The 24,318-nt window shown below is 43.9% G+C and overlaps 1 protein-coding gene and 1 long non-coding RNA gene across 2 annotated transcripts; one reads left to right on the forward strand and one right to left on the reverse strand.

The window, feature by feature from the left end:
• Positions 1–278: 278 nt before the first annotated feature.
• LOC121596666 lies at positions 279–747 on the reverse strand. The gene is made up of 2 exons (XR_006005301.1): positions 614–747; positions 279–439 (listed from the first exon to the last, which is right to left on the reverse strand). It is a non-coding gene; the product is annotated as an uncharacterized LOC121596666 (long non-coding RNA).
• Positions 748–11,036: 10,289 nt separating this feature from the next.
• On the forward strand, positions 11,037–14,966 carry LOC121597023. The gene is made up of 8 exons (XM_041922482.1): positions 11,037–11,096; positions 11,161–11,383; positions 11,568–11,711; positions 12,207–12,257; positions 12,347–13,040; positions 13,137–13,416; positions 13,497–13,655; positions 13,733–14,966. Exons 3-8 carry the CDS (start codon positions 11,606–11,608, stop codon positions 13,739–13,741), a joined length of 1,299 nt encoding a protein of 432 aa, XP_041778416.1. The 5' UTR covers positions 11,037–11,096; positions 11,161–11,383; positions 11,568–11,605; the 3' UTR covers positions 13,742–14,966.
• Positions 14,967–24,318: the final 9,352 nt, after the last annotated feature.

The raw sequence follows: 24,318 nt of genomic DNA on the forward strand, positions 1-24,318 counted from the left end.
TCCCGCTGCGCTGGATGCGCGGATCAGCTGTTCTTGCTCTTTCGCGTTTCTTTCGGTTTGCGCTGCGCTGTTGCCGCACTTGCGCGCTGCGCTGAACACCCCTTCCCGCGCGTTCTTTTCGGTTTGCGCTGCGCTGTTGCCGCACTTTGCGCGTAGCGCTGGACACCCCCTCCCCCTCGTTTCTTTCGTTGCGCGTTGTGCGCTGTGCGCTTTCGTTCACTTTGATTTGCAGCGTAATAAAATCGCATGCATCGAAATAAAACTTAAACACATCAAGCTCGGTTGATATTTTAACACTTTATTGAAACTTAAGGCACAGTTCCACACATCGCTAACCACAATCTTGCCACAAAACCACACATATTTTTTATTATAAATAATAAAAAAATCGTCACTTCAAGCACCCGCCTTACTGCCTGTATGTTGTGTATGTTGAATACTGTAAAAAAAGCATTGAAATAAAGCAGCATAATTTACATATTCATGTTGAATTATGAAAGATTAACGCTGCTTTATTTCAATGCGCACAACACTTCAACACTTGAAAATACGACCGAGGCCGTAATAATGTGAATTGAAATAAATAAAACTTCAACACTTCACTTCAAATTACATCGAGCGCCCGGGACTTAGGCTAAAACGCGCGCGGCCTCACGCTGCGAAGGCTTGAACTGTACTGACGATTTTGTGTGGTAGCAAGAAAGGGAACGCACGAGGAACACTCGCTGCACTAGTGCGAGCGAGACACCGACACCAGCAAGCCGCTGCGAGAAAACCAAACTGAGCGCGCAGGCTGAAAGTGAACGCACACATTCACACATGTGTGATTGTGTAAGTGCGAAAACTGTGTAGAAAGCAAAACACGCTCTCGCCTCCTAGCAATTCCGCGTATTTCCAGCCGTCTCTCCCTGCTTCTACATGCCCCTCGCCTGAAAGACGCACACTTTTACATTCTCTTTGCTAGTAGGGCGTTGCTATGGAGTGAATGAGAGTTTTGTTCAGCATTTTACATTCAATTCCTGTTAGAATATTTGAAGAATTAGAATCCAGTTAGAATATTACATGACTGATACAATCCAAGGATCTCATTTATCATTCGTAGCCGGATTATAAGTAAATGACCGTATGCATATTGTACCAGTGTGTGTCGATTGGATGTTTCATTTTACTCACAGTGTTCAATTGAAAGTAAAAAGGACTTCTTTAACCTAGTTGAACATGTTAAACATTTCGTTTTTCCAGCAGGACCGTTGCAAACGGTAGTGGTTTGTGGTCACGGAATGGCAAACAATGAAAAAGGTTATCAATGTTTCTGAATACAGAGTAAACTGCAATTACTTCTCCTTTATTGTCCAGAAGTGATTGACCGCAAGAAATTTAACCAATATAACCTTCCTAATAGTAAATTCGTCCACTTTTGCGCGTTAACTATTAGCCGTTTGTTTGTAAACACTTTTTCATAAAACTGTCAAAAGCGTGCTAAAAATGGCAACCTAGCAACGGGCTTTGCATCGACCTGTTCTCCTTAATAGATCTTGGGAAAACCGGTTTTCAAAAAAAAAAAATAACTCATGGCTTGCCGAGAAAAATATCAGAAAATTTTTGTATGTAAAAACGTGCCAGCCAAAAAGCACATATTCAATAGTTGGCAGGGAATCGAAGTTCAACCAGTGAGTTCAGACTGTGCGCCCAAGTGCCACAAATCCACAAAACGACCACTAAACGGTTTCTAAACGATTCGCGCTCTCAACCTTAACGAAATATAGAAAGACTTAGTTTAACAGACGGCAAACGACTGATGCATTCTAAAAATAGAAAAAAGCTGGTGGTGCCATCTGTTTGTGGGATGAAACTTCCTGGCTTGGAGAGGTTTCGCATTCCTTGAAACATTGCATTGAAATATGCGCGGCGGCCGGAAAGTGAACTTAAATCTTCTGGATTCGTCGGAACAGTCGGAATCGACCGGAATCGTCCGGAATTGTGCGGAATCATAGTCAATCAATAGTAGTGAATGTGAAAAGCCAGTGTCTTACTTTTCCCTGATTTTGATACAATGTTTTGTTAACTAATTCGCTTTCACTCCGTCATTTTATTTTTTAGAAAAAAAATTGTTACAACTAAATGAAATAAACTAAATGTAATCAACCCACCAGTCAATTTGACGAGTTCCGTATTCTGGATTCTGGAAGATTCCGGACGATTCCGGTGGAACTAGCGATTCCTTCTCTCTGGAATCGGAATCGGAATTATACTTGCCGGAGCCGGAGCGGAACCGTAGGTGCGATCCGGAGAACTCATCTCTAATTGAAACCCATGTATCTGACCACACGACCATTCATTTTTCACGATTTTTCTCGGAAAGTTAGAAGGCTATATACTAGTGTTGGGTCATACGATTCATTTCACGACCCGACCCGGAGTCGAGTGCGAGCCAGCTGGATTCGATTCCGACCCGTGGGTGCAGCGGGTGCGCTAGGTCGGAATCAAATCCGACCCGCGGGTGCAACGAGTTCGGGTCGACCCGAAGGATCAGCAGGTGCGAGAAAACATAAGCGACTCCGACCCGTTGGTGCCGCGAGTTCGCGTCGGGTCAGGTTCAGTTTGATCCGAGGGTGCAGCGAATTCGGATCGACCCGAAGGATCATTAGGTGCGAGAAAGCTTAAGCGACTCCGACCCGTTGGTGCAGCGAGTTCGGGTTGGGTCGAGTCAAGGTAGGTTCAATACCCGATACCGACCCCGACCGGACGCGAACTCGCTGCACCAACGGATCGGAGTCGCTTATGCTTTCTCGCACCTACCAGAGTCGTTGCACCCACTGAACCTACTTGTACCCTTCAGGTTGATCCGAACGACTCCGGGTCGCTTACGGATGGCTCCGACCCGATAGGTTCGGGTCGACCCGCCCATCACTACTATATTGTTGTTTGTTTGAATAGTTTTGAGAGGCTTTGGCTCCAACGGAGTTCTTTCGCCTCAATCTCTACTATATACCTCATGATTAGATGAAGCTTGTCGTAAACACATTGCAAGAAAAGGACAGCAATATAATGATGAGTTGTAATACGCCATATATTGAGCAAACCAATGAATTTCAGTTTTCCATTCGATCACCCAAAGCGCACACGTGCCTTAGCACAGACAATTGTCTTTTGTCTCATGCACGCGCACTTAACACAGTGTATACGGGACTCGTTATTTACTTATCTTAATTATCCTTAATGGCAGATGCCTCCACGCCATCTTACCACCTCAGTTTGGGCCTACCACGCCTCCTCTGTCCTTGTGGACGGCCTAAACAGACTTTGCGGGCTTAGTCGTCCGTTTCCATGCGTACAACATGGAGCCTGGCGAGCTTGATATGCTGCACGACAGTGAGGTCGCTGTACATCTCGTATAGCTCGTCATTATAGCGTCTCCTTCATTGACGTTCCACACATACGGGGCCAAGTATCATTCTTAGCATCTTCCTTTCAAACGCGGCTAAGAGGGTTTCGTCAGATTTGGACAGTGTCCATGTCTCAGAGGCGTATGTGAGTACCGGTACTATATAAATACTATATAGTCCCAGCTTCGTCCGTCGCGACAGGTTCTTTGAGGTCAACTGATTTTTCAGGCTGTAGAAAGACGGGTTGGCAGTCAGCATCCTTGTGCGCAACTCAGTTTCCATGCTATTGTCGTTGCTGACCTTTGACCCAAGACAGGTGAATTCTGGGACGACTTCAAACATGCGTTCACCTATCTGTACATCACGCCTACGTAAATTCTGATTATTTATTGGTAGGTCCGCTGATGTTGCCACCATCAGTTTGGTCTTTACCTCGTTTATCTGCAATCCGAGGTTCTCTGCCGCCGGCTCGATCCCTTGGTAGGCTTCTGCTACATAGAAGAGCCGCAGACCAATGATGTCTATATCATCAGCGTATGCCAGGATCTGGGTTGACTTATAGAAGATGGTTCCCGTAGTCTCCACCCTCGAGTCGCGGATGGCCCTCTCTAGTGCCAGGTTGAATAGGAGACAGGCAAGCCCGTCTCCCTGGCGCAGACCTTTGGTGGTAGCAAAAGGTCCTGAGAGTTTTCCATCCACCCTCACCTGGCAACTGACGTTGGTAATAGTCATTCTAACTTGCCTTATCAGTTTGACCAGCATTCCAAAAGATCTCATAGCGTCATACAGTTTTACCCTGGCTATGCTATCATATGCGGCTTTGAAGACAATGAAGAGATGGTTTGTGTCGTTTCTGTATTCAGCCATTTTCTTCAAGATCTGCCACATGGTGAAGATCTGATCAGTGGTTGATTTTCCGTTTCGGAATCCTCTTTGATAGTTTCCGACTATCTCTTCGACGTGCGGGACAAGACGATCCTGAAGGACCAGGGAGTATATTTTATAGACGGTATTCAACACCGTAATACCCCTGTAGTTGTTGCAGTCCAACCCTTCTCCCTTCTTGTATATGGGGTAGATGATGCCGAGATTACAATCACAAGGCATCGATTCGCTATCCCACACCTCAGTAACAATTTGATGATGTTTTGCTAGCCGTTTCTAACGCATACGAGTCGATAGAATTACCTTCCCGTGATCGTTCTCTCGAGTATATTTGTGTGCGCGTCACCTGCAATAACGCACATCTGTACATCATGGTAGTATACATTCCACCGCAGCTTAGCTCCGAGATATCGACTCTTCGCTCTCTACATGATTGTATCAGCGGCTTCACTCTCACACTGAAGCCTTCGGATCTGCTGTTTGTTATTGGCGATTTCAATCAGCCTAGCATAAGCTGGTCCACAGCTGATCCTTCGTCCTCGCCAGCATACTCATCAATCACGCACTATGAACCAACTGCGCGCTCACTGGCCAACAACACCTTTGTGGATGGATTTAAATTTAACGGATTAGTGCAACTTAATCACATCAGTAATTCGCACGGACGCATGCTTGACCTGCTCTACGCTAACAAAGCTGCAGCTAAATTGTGTTCGCCTGTCTTTCCAAGTGTTGTTCCGCTTGTACCTCTTGACTCCTATCACCCGGCGTTTGACTTCAATATACGTATTAACTCGTCGACCCGACGCAATTCGACGACTCGACAAAACTCGACGACAACCGCATTTTATCGTTACTTACTTACTTACTTACTTATCCGGCACTACAACCGCTTTGCGGTCTTGGCCTGCCTCAGGAGTGTCCGAAACCGCTCACGGTCTCGCGCCTTCGTCTGCCAGTCCGTTATCCCGGCCTTAATGGCGGACGCCTCCACGCCATCTTTCCACCTCAATTTGGGCCTACCACGCCTCCTCTGTCCTTGTGGACGGCCTAAAAAGACTTTACGGGCTGGGTCGTCCGTTTCCATGCGTATAACATGGCCAGCCCACCGGAGCCTGGCGAGCTTTATACGCTGTACGACAGTGAGGTCGCCGTACATCTCGTATAGCTCGTCATTATAGCGGCTCCACCATTGTCCTTCCACACATACGGAGCCAAGTATCCTTCTGAGCATCTTCCTCTCGAACGCGGCTAAGAGGGTTTCGTCAGATTTGGACAGTGTCCATGTCTCAGAGGCGTATGTGAGTACTGGTACTATATAGGTACTATATAGTCCCAGCTTCGTCCGTCGCGACAGGTTCTTTGAGGTAAACTGCTTTTTCAGGCTGTAGAATGACCGGTTGGCAGCCAGCATCCTTGCGCGCAACTCAGCTTCCATGCTGTTGTCGTTGCTGACCTTTGACCCAAGATAGGTGAATTGTGGGACGACTTCAAATGTGCGTTCACCTATCTGTACGTCACGCCTACGTAGATTCGGATTATTTATTGGTAGGTCCGCTGATGTTGCCACCATCAGTTTGGTCTTTGCCTCGTTTATCTGCAATCCGAGGCTCTCTGCCGCCTGCTCAATCCCTTGGTAGGCTTCTGCTACATAGGAGAGCCGCAGACCAATGATGTCTATATCATCAGCGTATGCCAGGATCTGGGTTGACTTATAGAAGATGGTTCCCGTAGTCTCCACCCTCGAGTCGCGGATGGCATTTTATCGTTATAACTTTGCTAAAGCTGACTATGTGAAACTGAACGACATGATTTCAATGTTTAACAATAGCTTTCATTGTTCCAATTTTATTTCACTTGACGAAGCAGTATGTTCATTCTCGTCCTTCATGCTGCAAGCCTTTGTTGTATGCGTCCCAGTTCAGCGTCCTAAACCTAACCCCCCCTGGGCGGACCGCACACTCAAACGACTCAAACGTGTAAAAAGAGCTGCTTATCGTCACTACCAAACGCGCCGCTGCCAAAGATCTCGCTCGATCTACTTTGACACGCACTCTTTATACTGCAGCTATAACAGGTTTCGATATCGCAGATATTTGAGTAAAATCCAACGTAACCTCTGCAGGTGGCCTGACTCGTTTTGGCGCTTCTACCACAGCAAAACAAAATCCACGCATACACCGAAATCCATTACGTACAAAGGAGCAACAAGTGCCAACACTAATGAAATGTGCAATCTCTTCGCGGATCGCTTCGCAGATTGCTTTTCACCGGCCATGAATGATACCGATACCATTGATGCTGCTCTCGTCAACACTCCGGCTGGCGCAATTAACATGAGCACTCCTTTCATCGACAGTGAGATCGTTTTATCTGCCCTAGCGCAACTAAAGCCTTCCTTCGCTCCTGGACCCGACGGAATTGCTTCTACCGTGCTGAAACGCTGTCAAACGACAGTAGCACCTATTCTTGCAAAATTGTTCAATGCATCGCTAGCCAATGGCTACTTTCCCAAAACATGGAGGAAATCTTGGATGGTTCCTATTTACAAAAAGGGCGACAGGACAGATGCCATCAACTACCGGGGTATTACATCTTTGTGTGCCATTGCCAAGGTGTTCGAACTAGTGATATACAAACATCTGCTACATGCATGCCGCAGCTACCTAAGCCCGTATCAACATGGATTCGTGCCAAAAAAGTCGACTACCACGAACCTGGTTGAATTTGTAACCTATTGCACTAGTCAAATTGATGCCGGAGCTCAAGTCGATGCAATTTATACAGATCTGAAAGCAGCATTCGACTCTCTTCCGCACGCAATTCTTCTCGCTAAACTCGATAAACTAAGATTTCCCAGCTCGCTCGTACAGTGGCTTAAGTCTTACCTAATTAATCGCACATACATCGTGAAAATTGATAAGCACATGTCCAAAGAAATAGTCAGCAGCTCGGGTGTGCCACAAGGAAGCAATATTGGCCCGCTTCTCTTCATATTGTTTATCAACGATGTTACCCTCGCTTTACCTCCCGACAGTATCAGTCTGTTTGCCGACGACGCAAAAATTTTTGCGCCTATTCACAACACAGGTGATTGTACATTCCTGCAAGACTGCATCGAAATTTTCTGTTCGTGGTGCAAGCGTAATGGACTGACTATCTGCATCGAGAAATGCTACTGTGTGTCTTTTAGTCAATGCAGGAGCCCAGTGACTGGGACCTACTTCATGGACGGCACTGCAGTTAATCGACAGAATCATGCCAAAGACCTGGGCGTTCTGCTTGACTCTAGTTTGAACTTTAAACAGCATATCGATGACGTTGTAGCCAGAGGAAATCAATTACTTGGCGTGGTTATCCGGACAACTAATGAATTCCGCAACCCCATGTGCATCAAAGCTGTGTACAACTGCATCGTTCGTTCGGTTCTGGAATATTCTTGCGTAGTCTGGAGCCCAACTACCGCTTCTTCAATTGCTCGACTCGAGGCGATTCAACGTAAGCTCACGAGATATGCCCTACGCCTACTTCCCTGGCAGGATCGCAATAATCTTCCTCCGTATGCTGCGCGGTGCCGACTTCTAGGCCTTGAATCTCTTTCGGTTAGAAGACGCAATGCACAGTGCTCTTTCATCGCTGGATTGCTAAATGGCTCTATCGACTCATCGCCTTTGTTGCATCGAGTCGATATCTATGCACCATCCCGAACAATTAGGTCTAGAGAAACTCTACGGCTCGCTCAACCCCGTTCCAGTGCTGGTCGGTCTGACCCTATGTTCCGCATGTCGGCTGTCTTCAACACTGTCTCGGATTGCTTCGACTTCGACATCTCAACTCAGTGCTTCAAGGAACGTCTCCGGCTTTTGCGATGCATTCTTATGAATTGCGATGCAAATCTTATTTTTGCTATGTATTTTTTTTCTCAATTGAACTGTTACATCTTAATTAGGCCATACGGCCCGTTGAAGATTAAATAAATAATAATAATAATAATAATAATAATGAATTTCGTTTTCTAGTCGTGCACCTCCATTCTTATCCAGTTCAGCTGCGATTCCGTCGGTTCCGGGTGCCTTGTTATTTTTCAGCCGACGGATAGCCTTTCGTGTTTCTTCTATGCTAGGTGACAGTAGCATGATACTATCTGCTAATGGAGCCTCTAGCTGTTCATTTACCTGGTCGTTGAGTAATTCATCAAAGTACTGAGCCCACCGCGAGAGAACCTCTGGCTGGTTACTGACCAGATCTCAATCCTTGTTACGCATCTCTGGTTTGCTCGAGTTCCCGCATGTTTTGCTCTTCCAAAGCATGTTTCTTGGAGCGGTGAACTCGTTTCTCTTCGCGTCTGAGCCGTGTGTATTCCTCTACGCATGCCGTTGTTGCATTGCTCGGTATGCATTGTTCTTATGTTCGGTCACTTGTCTGCATTCTTCGTCGAACCAGCCAGATTTGGTGTTGCCACGACGTGGTGGGAGTGTATTTCTTGCACATTTTATTATTTTTGTTTTTAGAGCGTTCCACCTCTCGCTCGTAGTTTCGTATCTGTTTGACGGTAGTAGAGACTCGTCTAATGCGGCTTTGAATTCCTGTTGGACAGTAATGTCCCTTAGAGAGTCCGTGTTGAGCCGAGGCTGCTTGTTTTCTCCGCCCCCATTGGCGCGGGGGCGGGCGATTCTACAACGTATCACTAAGCCAACCAAGTAGTGATTGGAATCGATATTGGCTCCTCGATATGTTCTGACATTTAACAGACTCGACTGTCGTCGACGGCTTACTAATACGTGGTCGATCTGGTTGAAAGATTCTCTATCCGGGTGTGCCCACGTAATTTTGTGGATGTCCCTCCGCGCAAATGTGGTACATCCAACGATAATATTGTTCGCTGCGGCGAACTGGACCAATCTATTACCATTATCGTTACTGTGCTCATGCAGACTGTGACAGCCAGTGTATTGACGGTACATTGGCTCCCTACAGACTTTTGCGTTGAAGTCCCCCAGGATGTTTATGAGGTCATGCCCGGGGCACGCATCTATGGTTCTAGCGAGGCGGCCGTAAACCAGGTCCTTCTCCTCTTCCTCTTTCTCTTCGATAGGGGCAGGGTGAACGTTTTTATTATAGAATTTGTTTCGCATGCGCAGGTTGCATAGCCTATCGTTTATAGCCTTGAAATCCATGATTGTGGGTTTCAACCGGGGACCTACTGCGAAACCCGTTCCAAGCACGCGGCGGCGTTCGTGGCGGCTGTAGTAGATGTCGTAGCATTGCTTACCACGCCTGTTGTGCTTGTGCTTGTAGAGCTACGAGGTCCATGCTTAGTGTGGCTAGGGCGTCATCAAGTTGTTGCAAAGGTCCGGCTTCGCTAAGAGTGCATACGTTCCATCAGCCCATTTTGATCGTTGTCCTGGGCCATTGCGTAGGGTCGGTACCGTATGGTCCGTTTCGAAAGTTCTTGGTGCTTTGGCCCTGCGCTCACTTGGCCGTTTTGTTTAACAACCCCCCCCCCCCCCGACGTTCAGGCAACCAGTTTCCCGGGATACCCACCCCCTCCTGGTTTGCCATATGCCACCATCCGCCCAAGGGGATGCGCGCGTAACCAAGCTAGGATATATGGAGGCACATTTTACCACTCTGCACGACGAGGACGTGTCGAAATAGGAGTTGGATGGGAGAGCCTGTATTATCCCTCGGGGGGCTTCGGATCCGATTCCATTGCAGAGTGCAGGGGCTCGTTATTATAAAAAGGAAATGTAGAGTTCTGCCTACCGTTCTTGCGACGCTTAGACCGTTTGATGACCCTAGTTTTTTTTTATTTTGCTCTGTTTGCATCAATACTATCCTTGTTCAATAGAAAAGACTCAGATTTACTAATATCATATTTTTATCCCGGTGTTTGTAAATTTTTAATATTTTCATCCCGGTGCTGCTTCCACTGTGCATTGGAATCATTAACCCCATATGCAAGAAGGGTGTTGAACAGCACCAATAAAATATTCTGTCAGGGTAATCTCCCCTTCAGAGAGAATCCTGTAAGCCAGCAGTACAACAATGTGAGGATAGAATCACCGCACCAGAAGTGGGACAGGTAAGACAATCTGCATACGGGACCAGCTCCACGCCACTCGAACGGCTCCACGGAATCGTTGATATACTTAGAAAAGGAACTCATTTGCAAACGGTCAGTGTTTACAGATGATCAGCAACAAGGTCTAAACAAATGTGTCGTGCTCTGGTGCCCTACAACTGCTTATATCCGCTCAGCAGTTATATTAAATCCGCTCAGCAGTTCAAAGATAGATTCTGGCTTCTGCCATGGCTAATGTAATACTGGGAGTATTATTATCACTTTTGTAATAATCGTTGCTGTAGTGGAACGGCATTATTTAACTTGTAAATCTTGTAAACGTAACGGTTATTGTAAACGGTTTTTGAAAATATTCAATTAGGCCGCTGTGTCCGTTGAATTAAATAATTAATAATGATAATTATTGCAATATTAATGGGAGGAGTAGAAGTTAATAAGTACAAATAAAAAAATGTAACTGCTTACTGATATGATGAGGGCATCGGTACATACAATTATGGCCAGCCCTGTACAAAATGGCAATCATGCAACTCCCTACAGTATTTGATATGAATTAAGTAAAATTCACAAAAAAAGTACAGCAACACACATACAAAACCACTGCTGGGCATGAATGAAATTAATGTATCGTATTTGACGTCGCTTGTGGCCGATGGACGGCGCCTGCGCAACATTTTCATGTCACCCATGGACGGAAAGCTTGTTTGAAGATGTATGTTTCTATCAATAGCATTCCGAAGGTGTGCAGAGCATACGGAAGAGAAAGAAAATTTGCTACCACTCATCAATTTTGCATTTTTGCAGCATACGGTATTGTGAGAAAGCAGCACAAGCGGTAAGCAGCATGCACCAAACGTCTTTCGAAAGCTCCGGAGGCATCGGTATGCTGGTGTATTTGTAAAGAAAAAACGTAGCTTTGTGAAATAATGCCGTTCATGCACTGTAGTGTACCGGATTGAGCGGAACACTGATAACAAAACGGTGCACCATTAGCAGCACACCACACGGGGCACACACGGGTCGATAGGTAAGTCCGCACCAGCAGCAGCAGTCAGCCATCGAGTGTGTTGGGTGAGCTTCTGAAGGAGGGCCCGCACAACTCGCGCAAATAGAACCATTGTTAGTTTTTTGCTGCGTTAGATGGTTGTGGCGCGTGTGGCTCATTTTTGCTGCAAAATCATACATTTGAAGCATTCAATTTTGTTTCGCAGCATATTCCATCTCTTCCCCTCCCGGACGGAAGCCGTGGATGCAAGTAAAAATGACCTTTCGCAGCATTCGTTTGTCCTACATTGCAATATGGAACATCTTCTTGGTGCTACCAATCGTCACCTCTGACAATGACTATATCTCAGGTAAGCAAGCAATTAATTGTGAAAAGTTTAGTGTGCAGTTTGAAGTTTTCTGCTGGCAATAAAAAAAAAAAACAACTGAAACTTAAAAACGCTCATCGATCGATACAGCGATACACACATACGCGTGTGATCTAAACAAAGTGAACAAAGCAAATCCTGTGTGAAGCCATTACCAATCTCTCTTGCATATTGGTACAAATTTTCTTAGTGGTTCGAACTTGTTGCTTCTCCCCACATACATTCCTTTGTATTCAATGTGATCGTTATCAGGAGTTAGCTTATTGATTAGTTCAATAGAATAGCACAGAAGCAAAATGTTCAGAATGCAATAAAATTCTGCATTGTCGTATGGCTTAAATAATGTACATCCAAAGTAATTAATCGCAACGTAAATGATCCACCCAAAACTAAGTTGATTACACAGGATAATGTATTGCATATGTACATTGATTGAAAGAAAATGCAATATGCTAAACTGCACCTATTTCTACACAGGCTACCATCGTCGATTGCACCCAATGACCCCAGTGTCGTGGACATCAAAAGGTGATTTAAAGCAATCTTGTTTACCCCTGTTAACAACTCCCACCCTAATCTTTACACATTAACCTTTCCCGCCCTCCTCCCACTTACAGATGGACACGATACGAGGGACAATCTGGTGAAAACGATCAACATTTTCATCGAGGAACAGGCGCGTCGCCGCTTTCTCGAGCATCTACAGCGACTGCAGGCGGCAGGAAGCAAAAGCATACCGGCCCCTTCGTATCTTGGCACGGGCGAACTATCGGACGAGTATCGGCCAACGTACACATACCAGTTGCCGCTAAACAATCAGATTGACTCAAGCGAACCGATTAACTTTGCCGTTGGTCCCAGCGATCCTCGATTCTATGACCAAACTACTGGCCTGGGCCGTGAATCGGAACTCGATGAGCTCGGCGGTGGTCTGGGTGACGGTGGCGATGGATCGTCTCCCTACGACAGCACGGAACGGCTCGGAACTGGACTGAACGATGGTCGTTCCGTGTTGGCACCGGGCGGTGAAAGCGTCGCCGCCCAGAAGCCGATTGAGGACTACCGCCATCCACCACCACCCCCTCCGATACGTCCCAAGATTGGAAAAGGTACGAACGGACGCAGACCATTCAAGAATGCAACACTGACGAGCATATCTACTATCGCGTCGGATCGGAGCAGCTCCAACGGCGTCGTGCAGCAACCGATCGAGATCGGCACCGGATTGGGCATGTATCTTATTGCACTGATCGCTGGTATCAGTGCAGCCATTACGGTAGCCCTCATTTCGATAGGTTTCGGATGGTACACGTAAGTGTTTGATTGCGCTCCCCGGACCGCACTCTGCACTGTATTCTGCACGATTTGTATTGTAAATGAATTTTATTTTCGATCACGCACAAACAGCCTTCACAAAAGGACCAAAGCGGCAGCGGACGTTGAGTATCCGGCGTACGGTGTAACGGGACCAAACCGGGACTCGGCCGCAGGTATCGCGGTAGCGGCGGCCACCGCAGGCGATCGAAAACTCGCACAGAATGCGCAAATGTATCACTACCAGCATCAGAAGCAACAAATAATCGCAATGGAAAATACGACGCGCAGTGCGGCCCACTCGGAACAGCCGAGCGAGGATGAGAACGAGGAAGGTGACTACACCGTCTACGAATGTCCTGGGTTGGCGCCGGTAAGCATTCGCCTATATTTACACACAAATATTGAAAGCTGAGAGTAAGTTTTTGATCCACATTGCTTTACATTACACAGACCGGTGAAATGGAGGTGAAGAATCCTCTCTTCTTGGAGGATGGGCCTATTAATGGTGTCTCCCTGCAGCCATCGATTAGCGGCGAAGGCCCAGCTATTGGGGTGGTGTATTTGGAAAAAGCGGTACAGCCGCAGGCTCACAATAATTCGAAGAAATCGGTAAGGAATATTTACAACATATTTACAACCAAAGATATTGTGAGATGTGCTAATTTCCCTGCCCCTCGTCTTTACAGGGAGAATAAGCCTAAACCCTTGACAAGTGTTGCAGATGCCGCTCACATTGATATCCCGTTCCTTGTCCAATATCCAGTACCTAACATTTCAGATCAGTGTTTTTAGTCATACGTCTTAGCCGGAAGCAATCTATAAAGCTTTGCCGATGCTCCCTGTCCATTCTAGGCCTAAGGTTATACATTTCATTCCAATCAATTCGTTGTCTTCATTGAATGGGATGGCTACTACAGCATCCAATAACTTACTCCTACTCCTAAAGCTGTTATCAAACAATGCCAATATTTTACACTTTAAACTTCTTCTCTATACTATTATTATTATTATTACATTCTCCCAATCCTTTCATGATGGATCCGAATCCGGTCATGTAAAACAAAACGAACAAACTGATAACTTGAACAAAGTTACTGCAGCATGTTAGAGTAACAGTGCATGATGATCAATATATATATATACACTTTGAAATGATAAAATAAACTTCTATATTTATACACATACACAACCAAAACACATATACATAAATATATATATCAATGTTAATAAATTGTATCGAATCAGAGATTTTATTCTTGCCTAAGCAATGTGCAATTAAAAACCAAAACCAAATAGCAGCAACAGAAAAGACACGCAACACATGTTACCAGTCGAAGAGGCTATAGTCAAATGATGAGTCGAGTTTTAGTGGCACCCGAAGTTGCGGAATGTTGCTAGGAAAGAAAGAAGATGCATGATAGGGACTGTATGATAGAACACGAACGAACAATTGTACTAGACATCAGCATTTATAGACTTGTGCGAGAACTATAATCACTAAGGAGAGTGAAACACGATAGGCATTTTAAATACGAACGCACTTGTACGGGCTCGAATGTGTAGCGCTGAGGCAAATGGTCTAATTTAACTATACTTGTAATGATCGTCTACTAACCGTACAGTACCGTATGAGGAGCAAAATCACTGGTGCCAATGTATAACGCATGCCCAGTCCAATAATACCCATCATCTCTCTCGTACGTGTGCTGTCAATAGCCGTAGACAGGTTGAAGGACACATTTTGAAAAACAAAAGCCAAAATATACTTTGAGCCACTCGTGTGGATTAGGATCGGTGCAATACACCGATCAGCAAGTACAGGGGCAACCGTAGTTTGATCAAAAGAATAAAACTTGTGTACTTCAACAACAATGTGTGAATAAAATAAATACATAGCGTCATGTACATGTGCATACTAAATAATGTTGATGTTTTACTCTTTATTTGTTCGCAACGAGGCTGTACAAAATTGTTGTCTTAAATACTAATCCCTAATTTAAACTGATCGCCTATAGTTTAAGCTATGAAGACGCTTTGTGCGCTTGACCCTCGAGCTTCGAGGGACTGCAAACCGAGGTCGGTTGCTCGGTCTTTCTCCATAAGAAGGCAATGCCTGTGTCGTACAATGGCAATGAGTGTCGTACACCAAGAGAGTTCAGGCATCCTTGGGGAAAGACCTCTGCACACGCTCCAAACGGTTAATGTGTATCCTTGCCGAAGGAGACCAGATTATTTGATATTTTTGAAGCGGGTTACAATAAGGTAAAACAAAACTTTTAACATGAACTTAAACGCAGTAAAAAAATAAGTTAATAAAGTAATCAATACCAATAAATAACTTCATAATCAATAAATAAGTTCATAAACACGGCGCGCGACATGTCATGTTGGTGTAGATCATATACGACATTGAATTCACGACACAAACGTAGAAAGGGAATACAGTCGCTAAAGCGGGGCCAGGGGGCATGCATCTGATGGCCACCATACTCCGAGCAGTTCTCAAGCAATGATCTGAACAGAGAACAGAAGAGGGTTTTTAGGCATGATAGATTACGGAATTGCCTCGATGTGTTGTGTATAGGTAAGACCGGTGTCAATCAAGGTCCTTCACTACATTAACACGAGTGACCAGCCCACTATTAAGGGTATAAGGATAGACAACGGGGGAACAAGAACGAGTAGAAGAAATAGTGTTACATGTATCAGTTCAAAGAGTGAGAGAGTTGACATTACACCAGGGGCGGAAACGGGCTAGGATATCTTGTAAGACGGTACAGTCAGCAAGAGAGGAAATAGGGAGGAATATTTTTATGTCATCAGCATAACACACGAAAAAACATTCAGGAACTGCGAAGAACCACACTAACGTTGTAAATGAATTCCATGTAGGACACCAGCATAAGAGGAGAAAGAGCTGAAGAGAACATTATTAAACATGATACGGTAAGTACGGTTGAACAAAAAGGAACTCAGCCAAGCCACACATGAGGGAGGAATGCCTATACGGAATAATGTATCAATGAGTAAGGGATGGGAAACACGATCTTTTGCGGATTTAAAATCGGTGTAGATTGCATCAACTTGTGTTGCAGTTTCTAGGTAAGACGATACAAAGGAGGTAAAACACTAGTGTTTAACGCGGCTTGATTAATCGTCCTGTGGCTGTTTGGTACTTTATCGCTTGTGATTTTTGCACAACTTTGTGCTTTGCGATATCACTCGTAGTGTGCATGCTTTCCAGTGTATCATAATGACTATCTGTGCAATTTGCTCTACGGCAATTAATCCAAATGGTGAACCATTACATTTGTCGTGTTCTGGGGTGTGTGGCCGTTTGTTCCATGCTCACTGTGCCGGTGTCTTGGAATCCACGTTAAGTGAATTGTTGGCAGATTGTGGTCTGTGCTGGCTGTGTAAACAAAGTGACGCCTTGCGTAAATCGAAAAAGCCTGTATTGTTTCCCGAGATTGAGGCCGCCTTGGTTAATTCAATGGATGGCATTTTCTCGCCTCTAGGAAACGCCATTAACTCGATAAGAGCGGATCTGCTTCTCCGTCTTAAGCAGGATCTATTTAGTGAGAGTGCCTCGTTTGATTCCGCATATGTTAAGAGAGACGCACGGTTCCCTCTCCGAACATCACTACCCCTCGATCTACCATCTCGTCACCTCCCTCCGGCTCCCTGGCCAGCAGCGGCTCCTGCGCCTGCAATGCAGCAAGGAACGGGATCGGGGAGTACATATGATCCAGTATTTGTGGCTCCAAGGCCACAGTCATTGTCGTGGATTTTTATGTCGCGCTTCGACACATCTGCTACGGATAAGCATGTCATTACCATGGTTACAAATAGACTTGCGCTTGCTCCATCTGACGTTGTGGTGCGTCGTCTCGTGAAACTTGGCGCCAACGTCGAAACGATGTCATTCGTATCGTTTAAGATCGGTGTACCTTCCAGCAAGCGCGGAGAAGCTCTCTCCGGCCACTTGGCCTTCGTCTCTCGTTATCCCGTGAGTTTGTCGATTACCAAAATCGTCATCTCCCTGCAGTGTCAGTGAACGACACGCTCACAGATGAGTCGGCCAAAAATATCGATAGTGCAAGCAACACTAACACCGTTAAATCTATCGTCGCCCGACTGGATGCTCCCGTAAACGATCCATCTAACTTCGGCTCTCTGAGTACACCACGCTTGGCCAGCATGCCTTCTCAGAGTGCTTCTCTGCCTTCGGCTCTCTCTCATCCACTGAGTGACACCTGTTCCGAGCCTACTTCCGTGCTTTCTGCTCTTCAATCAACCTCGTCGATTCCATCATCGTCTGCCTCGGTGTTCATCCCTGCGAGAACGACTGGATCCTCTCGTAAACCTTCGGATCGGTCGCCTCGAGACAACCTGCCTGCTCCTGTTAAGCGTACCCGTACTGATCACGCCAGACAACCGGCGTTGTCAAATGAACCAAATGAATAGCTAAGTATTTAGTATCAGAACACTCGTGGGTTACGATCAAAATGTACTGATTTGAGGCTAGCGGCCGATGCTGCTGATTTTAATGTGATTGTTTTCACTGAAACCTGGGCTGATGATTCTTTACCCAATAGTATGCTCTTTAGTGATAAATTTATTGTTTACCGTTGTGATCGTAACATAAATAATAGTTCACGTACTCGCGGTGGCGGAATTCTCATTGCTATTTCGACCAGTTTAGCATCAGCGCCTATTTCTGTAAATGTCGCGCCGCTTGAGTGTGTGTGGGTTGTGATTAAAAATGAATGCTTTAATATATATATATATATATATATATATATATATATATATATATATATATATATATATATATATATATATATATATATATATATATATATATATATATATATATATATATGTATAGGAGTTATCTATGTTCCACCCTACTTAGCAGCTGATATGCGTACGTTTGAAAAACTTTTAGAATGCGTTCACGATGTCAAAGCCCGCTTGCGTAACAAGGATCAACTTATTCTTCTTGGTGATTTTAATCAAACTTCTCTACAGTGGATAAATTCTGTTAATTTAACGGGACCTTTCCAGCACTATACTCCTCATAATGCGTTGCTATGTTTTATGTTTGAACTATTTACACCTTTATTACACATATTAAATGATACAAAACACAATATATTGATGTCTGGGGCCGCGCGCACGAGCCGCACCGTGAGCCCTACCGGGAGCCCTGCTCGACCGGTAGCCTATTACACACTCCTGCGTTAGGTGCGCTCTGCACACACTTAGCGCGCATCGCTAAGTGCGGCGTATTAGTGTGCGTGAGCGCAGTGTCGATTCCTGGATGTCGACCAGCAGCAGCGCAACTGCTACGGCGAATCCAGGGCTCGGCACGTCTATCCACAACACTATGTCATGCACCTTTTGTCGATTTATTCAACGTTATGGAATTTTGTCAACTAAACAATGTTCCAAACCATAATGGTCGTGTGCTTGACCTTATGCTACTGTTTTCTCTTAACTTCACGCCGTGTTCCGTTTATGAGGCAGATCTTCCTCTTGTAAAAATTGATGCCCATCATCCTCCGTTTGTTCTTGAAATTGAATATCTATCCACTGCAAACTTACCTGTTTCTGTGCAAAGTGTTAATCTTAGTCCTATTTATAATTATAAGAAGGCTGACTATGCTAGGCTGCGTGTAATTTTGTCCTCTATTGATTGGTCATTTTTGTTTGAATGTACGTCCATCAATGAGGCTGTAACACAGTTCAATGCTATCCTTATCACTTCCTTAAACTCCTGTTCTCCTCCCTTCAGACCACCTCCTTCCCCTTCATGGTTCGACCGCCATTTGCGCTCTCTGCTTAGGGATCGAAATCGGGCCACACGTGCTTACCAGACTTGGCGTTCACCGTACACGCGTAGGTTATTTAAATATGCAGCATCCGCTTACAGATCATATAACAGATATCGCCATAAATTATATGTTTTGTGTCTTCAATCTCGTTTCCGTTCAAACCCTCGAGCGTTTTGGAATAAGATAAACTCTATGAGAAACAATAACGGCCTCCCTACTAGTATGTCACTTGGTGATGTGCTTGCTACGTGTACGAATGACATTCGTTCGCTTTTTGCTGATCATTTCTCGAGTGTCTATGAAAATGGTTTAAATAACTCTGCAAGCTTTGAGGCTAGTCTTTCATTCACCCCTCTCAATGTCCTGAATGTTGAATTTGTTTCTGTAAGCACTGCTTCTGTTTTACGTGCGTTAGGTAACCTTAAACCACCCTTCGTGCCGGGTCCTGATGGTATTCCTGCTTCTTTACTCTTTCATTGTCGTGAAGCACTAGCCCTTACTGTTTCTTTCCTTTTTAATCTTTCTTTGTCCACGGCTACTTTTCCGAATATTTGGAAACAAGCATGGATTAGGCCAGTTTTTTTAAAAGAGTGATCGTGGTTGTATCTCTAATTATCGTGGCATATCTATTTTATCTGCGTTCAGCAAAGTCTTTGAATCTGTGATTCGTTTACCTCTTATGGAAATGGTGAAATCGTGGATCATTCCAAATCAGCATGGCTTTATGGCTGGCCGCTCCACCATTACTAATCTTATGGAATTTGTTTCCTCAGCACACTCAAATCTGGACTCTGGCATACAGGTTGATGCTGTGTATACTGATTTCAAAGCTGCGTTTGATAAAATCCCCCATTCTCTGCTCATTGCTAAATTCAAGAAACTTGGTTTCTCTCATTTCTTTCTTGAATGGCTACAATCATTTCTATCGAATCGTTTTTGCTGTGTTAAATTGAATGACGGTTTTTCTTATGAGTTTCATTGTTCGTCGGGTGTACCCCAGGGTAGTGTCTTGAGTCCTTTACTTTTTATTTTATTTGTCAATGATGTGTGCTCTGTTCTTCCATCCGATTCCTTCCTAATGTTTGCAGGTGATTTAAAAATATTTTGTCCTATCACTGACTCTAATTCATGCGTCTCTCTTCAATGTCTGATAGACTCCTTCTCCTTTTGGTGTTCTGCAAACTTTCTCTCCCTGTGTATCGATAAATGTGCTTGTATATCTTTCTCTCGGAGCTCAAATGTGTTATCTCATAATTATTCATTAAACTCTGTATTAAATCGTGTTAATGACATTCGTCATCTCGGGGTTCTCCTTGATGCAAAGCTGTCTTTCAATCAACATATTGAGCGCACCATTAACCGTGCCAATAGTGTGCTAGGAATGATTTGTGCTATGGCAAATGATGTGCGTGACCCTATATGCCTTAAAGCCCTTTTCTGTAGTTTTTTTTTTTCTTTGGCGCAACAACCGCTGTCGGTCAAGGCCTGCCAGTACCCACTAGTAAAGTGAGCTTGGCTTTCAGTGACTTATTGTTACCATAGCAGAATAGTCAGTTCTGCGTATGGGAGCACGGTCTATTCGGGACTTGAACCCATGACGGGCAAGTTGTTACGTCGTACAAGTTAACGACTGTACCACCAGACCGGCCTTTCTGTAGCTTAGTCCGCCCTATTTTAGAATACGCTAGCATTGTGGCGTACCCAGTCAGCTCGATATGGATTGAAAGGGTTGAAAGTGTTCAACGCAGATTCACCCGTATTGCCATTAGGCGTCTTTTAGGGCAATCGGGTGCTTCTCTTCCCCCTCATGAAGTCCGGTGTCATATGCTTGGATTGATGACCCTGCACGATCGTCACTCTGCTTCTCAAGCTTTGCTTATCAGCGGTTTGCTTCGGAACGAGATTGATTGTCCTTCACTACTTAACAGAATACCGCTACCCGCTATATATATACCGATTTCCTTCAAATCCCGTCGTGAAGAACGCTCTATGGCACCAATGATCCGTTTTTTGGATCCCTCCATCGCTTCAACAGCGCCTCTGGTGTGTTTGATTTTCATATTCCCCCTCAATCCCTTCGGCCCCGCTTCCTTCAGTTCTTTGACTCCCTTTTTATTTCTCCATCCTAATTCTTTCGTCTTACTTGTGTTGACTGTGTTGCAAATTGCTTGCTGTCTAGTATATGTTTGTCTAGTTAGATTTAAGTATTTGTTTGTTATCATTAATTTTAAGTTTTAGTCAGTAAGTTTCCCTATATTTAGCCCTCTGAGGCAGATATTTGTATCTAAATAAATAAATAAATAAATAAATAAAACACATGTTTGAGGTAGTGGATCTTTTAGGGACAAAGCCATGTTGTTGAAAGATGATAACGGAACGGGAACAGTTGAAGAGAAATAAATAAAGAGGAAAAAGAAACAGAAACACGGAAAAGTTTAGCAAGCAACGGAGCAAATATGTGTCGAAATTGTTTGAGGAGTGAAGCTGGAATACAGCCCGGCCCAAGTTTGTTTGAGAATTTTGTATCATTTAAGCGGCAGATAATTGAATCTTCATTGATGACTTTAAGAAAACAGTGCTGCAGTGGAATAGTGCCCTTAGATCAGCGATTTCAAACTCATTTGGGGATAACAATTACGTTGCAATAGTTAAAACTTTGATGTAAAATAAAGGCAAAAAATGTTTGAGATTATATTCGATTTGCCATTAGACTTCTGATATTTTCAAAATTTCCATTATTTTGTGCCAACTAACAAGATAATTACACAAATATAATGACAAAAACTGGTCATGACTAACTACGTTAGTATATTCAATACAGAATGGCAAATTTTATCTTGATATTAGTGTCATTTTGATTATCAATATTTAAGCTGGTATTGATTGTCAACAGCATTTACGTACGTTATAAACAGAGAATTCTTACTTTTGATGCTGCCCAAGTTTCATAAATTACTACAGGTCAGTTCGTGCAGTCCAGTCCAGATTTAGACATATCTTCATTTGACAGTCGAAGAATGCAAGGTGTCATACAAGTCCTTCGTAACTGTTACTCCCTTCCTGCTAATATCCATAAAAATCATTCGTTATCGCGATCAAAAACATCGCGATTAGTCATAAGCTCACCTGTATTTTACCTAATCACATTGGTCTTGGTATTTTGCCTCATGGAAAGCTTGAGATTGTTTGTAACAGCCTATCCAAAGTAACAAGTGTTTGTGCTGACATCTGATTTCATCTTATTTCTAAGCGCTTTGCAGAAGTAAAATGCTTTTTCTTACTTTTTTGTCTCCAAGTACCTTGAGGACTATCTTACTTAAGAATAAAAATAGTAATGTTCCAAAAAACACATACAGATGGGTAAGAACTTCCCGAACATTCCGGGTTTTATGCATTAGTATAAGATTGAAGCTAAAATGCGAGTTGTTTCTTAACAAAAATTCATCAAATATGTTGCAAACAAATCTATTCATCGGAAAAGGTATATCAGAGTTTTCACTGCTTTTTTAAAACTATTTTACCATAAAGTTGTCCTAAATTCAATGCTAACTTTTATTAAAATAAACAGTTTTTTGGAATTTTTATCTTTTTTGTGCATCCATGCATAGAAAGAAGGTACGATAAAATAATGACATGATTCTATGACGTTGCATGATCTGATAATTAGTAGAGAAACCTGCGAAGTTGAACATCTCTTCATATTTCAGGTGCTCGGAATTGATTGAAATGTACAGTAGAAGCAAAAACGCATCTACAAATAAATTTTGGCTCAAGCGGTCGCGGGCCAAACCGAAAGACCCTGCGGGCCACCAGTTTGACATATATTGTTGTGAGCTAAGCATTATTAGGCATTATTAAGCACCATTAGCCAGATGGATTGCTACTGGTAACTCACCATTGGCGCGTGAGCGATCATCGGTTGATGTGTGCGTGCAATCCAACCGGGTCATCGTTTGCGCGGTCAACGGGGTCGACCGGCAAACACACCGGCACTTGGCAACTGGCAATTCAAGGAAGCGCACGAAAAGGGAACGGCGGGAACAGATGTCGGCAGCACCATCCGCAGTCGCAGAACTATGCATCATTACAGAAAGACAGGGAAATTTTCTGTTACTATTGACATAGGACCAGAATGATTTGGTATGAGAATGCAATCGATATAGCAATCTACCAAGGTAGAATTTGTATTGTACACAGTTGTAGAAGCAAAAAGCATTGGTAGCGTATTTAAAAACTCTGCGGTCATAATCAGAGTGCGTGCGTTGGAGATTACGGAGCGCTCGAGATCGGTCTCTGCGTAGGGATCGGAGGGTGGAATTAGATCACGGTGGGGAAGGAGAGGGAACAACATTGAGGATAAGCTGATCCAACTAAAGCGGTGATTTGATTCATGGCATCATCGACAGAAATATTTAAGTCTAAAAACGACCAGTTGTAGCATATCTGCTAATTAGAACTTATTGTAAACTACACTATCAGCTATAGACACATTGTAACACACTTCGGAAAGCCAAATCACACTTTTGCAACATATTCATTATAACACACTCAGCAAATCAGATCATACCATAACAAAGCATTCGGAAGAATTCAGACCACACCGTACATATAAAAACAATTGTGACATACTTCTTGAAAAAACCCGAAAGACGCATAATAAGCAAATCAGGCGTTACTGCAACAAACTAGGTGAACCGAGAACGCATAGCAAGTCATAAGCTCAGCGACGAAAACATCCATTCTTTAGCAACAATAGTTGAAACCTTCTTTCGCAATACAGTAAAACCGAAGCATAGACACACATCGACAAACACCCCACACCATTTCAATTTATAAATTGTTACCAATAACAATAACATTTTATTAGCACAAAAACATATTCCAAAACCAAATGTACGAGACCCATAACATATCTTGAGTATAAATAAAACCAATTCTGACCATGACAAGTCAGATTCGTTCGGACTGCCAAGATAGGACGTTACGCTTCCTAATACTTCGCCTTCCAACTTATTTCAAGAGTTTAGTTATGTCCCCCTACCCAAGGTAAGGCTTCTAAACTTCAACGTTTCCAGTAAGGGAAACCTCCTAAAGGTTTCTATGATCGCCTGGACTAGTGGTCGGCAAAGTCCGGCCCGCGGGCCAAATGCGGCCCGCCGCAACATTCTATCCGGCCCGCGAAAGGTTTTGACTGATTTTGAAAGATGGGAAGAAACTATTCGTATACAAATTACTTAATAATTTTTAGAATAGCATTTTATGTCATCGAACTCTTTCAATTTTAATTAAAGTACTATGGAATGGCAGGCCTTGACCGTCAACGGTTGTTGAGCCAAAAGAAGAAGAAGAAGAAGAAGACTATGGAATGACGGATCGTTCGGTATGTTTGAACTCAAGATCAATATCCCCGTAACTTTTACAAGAAAAAATGC

This window comes from Anopheles merus, chromosome 3R (genome assembly GCF_017562075.2).
Source record: "Anopheles merus strain MAF chromosome 3R, AmerM5.1, whole genome shotgun sequence".
Classification (NCBI taxonomy): domain Eukaryota; kingdom Metazoa; phylum Arthropoda; class Insecta; order Diptera; family Culicidae; genus Anopheles; species Anopheles merus.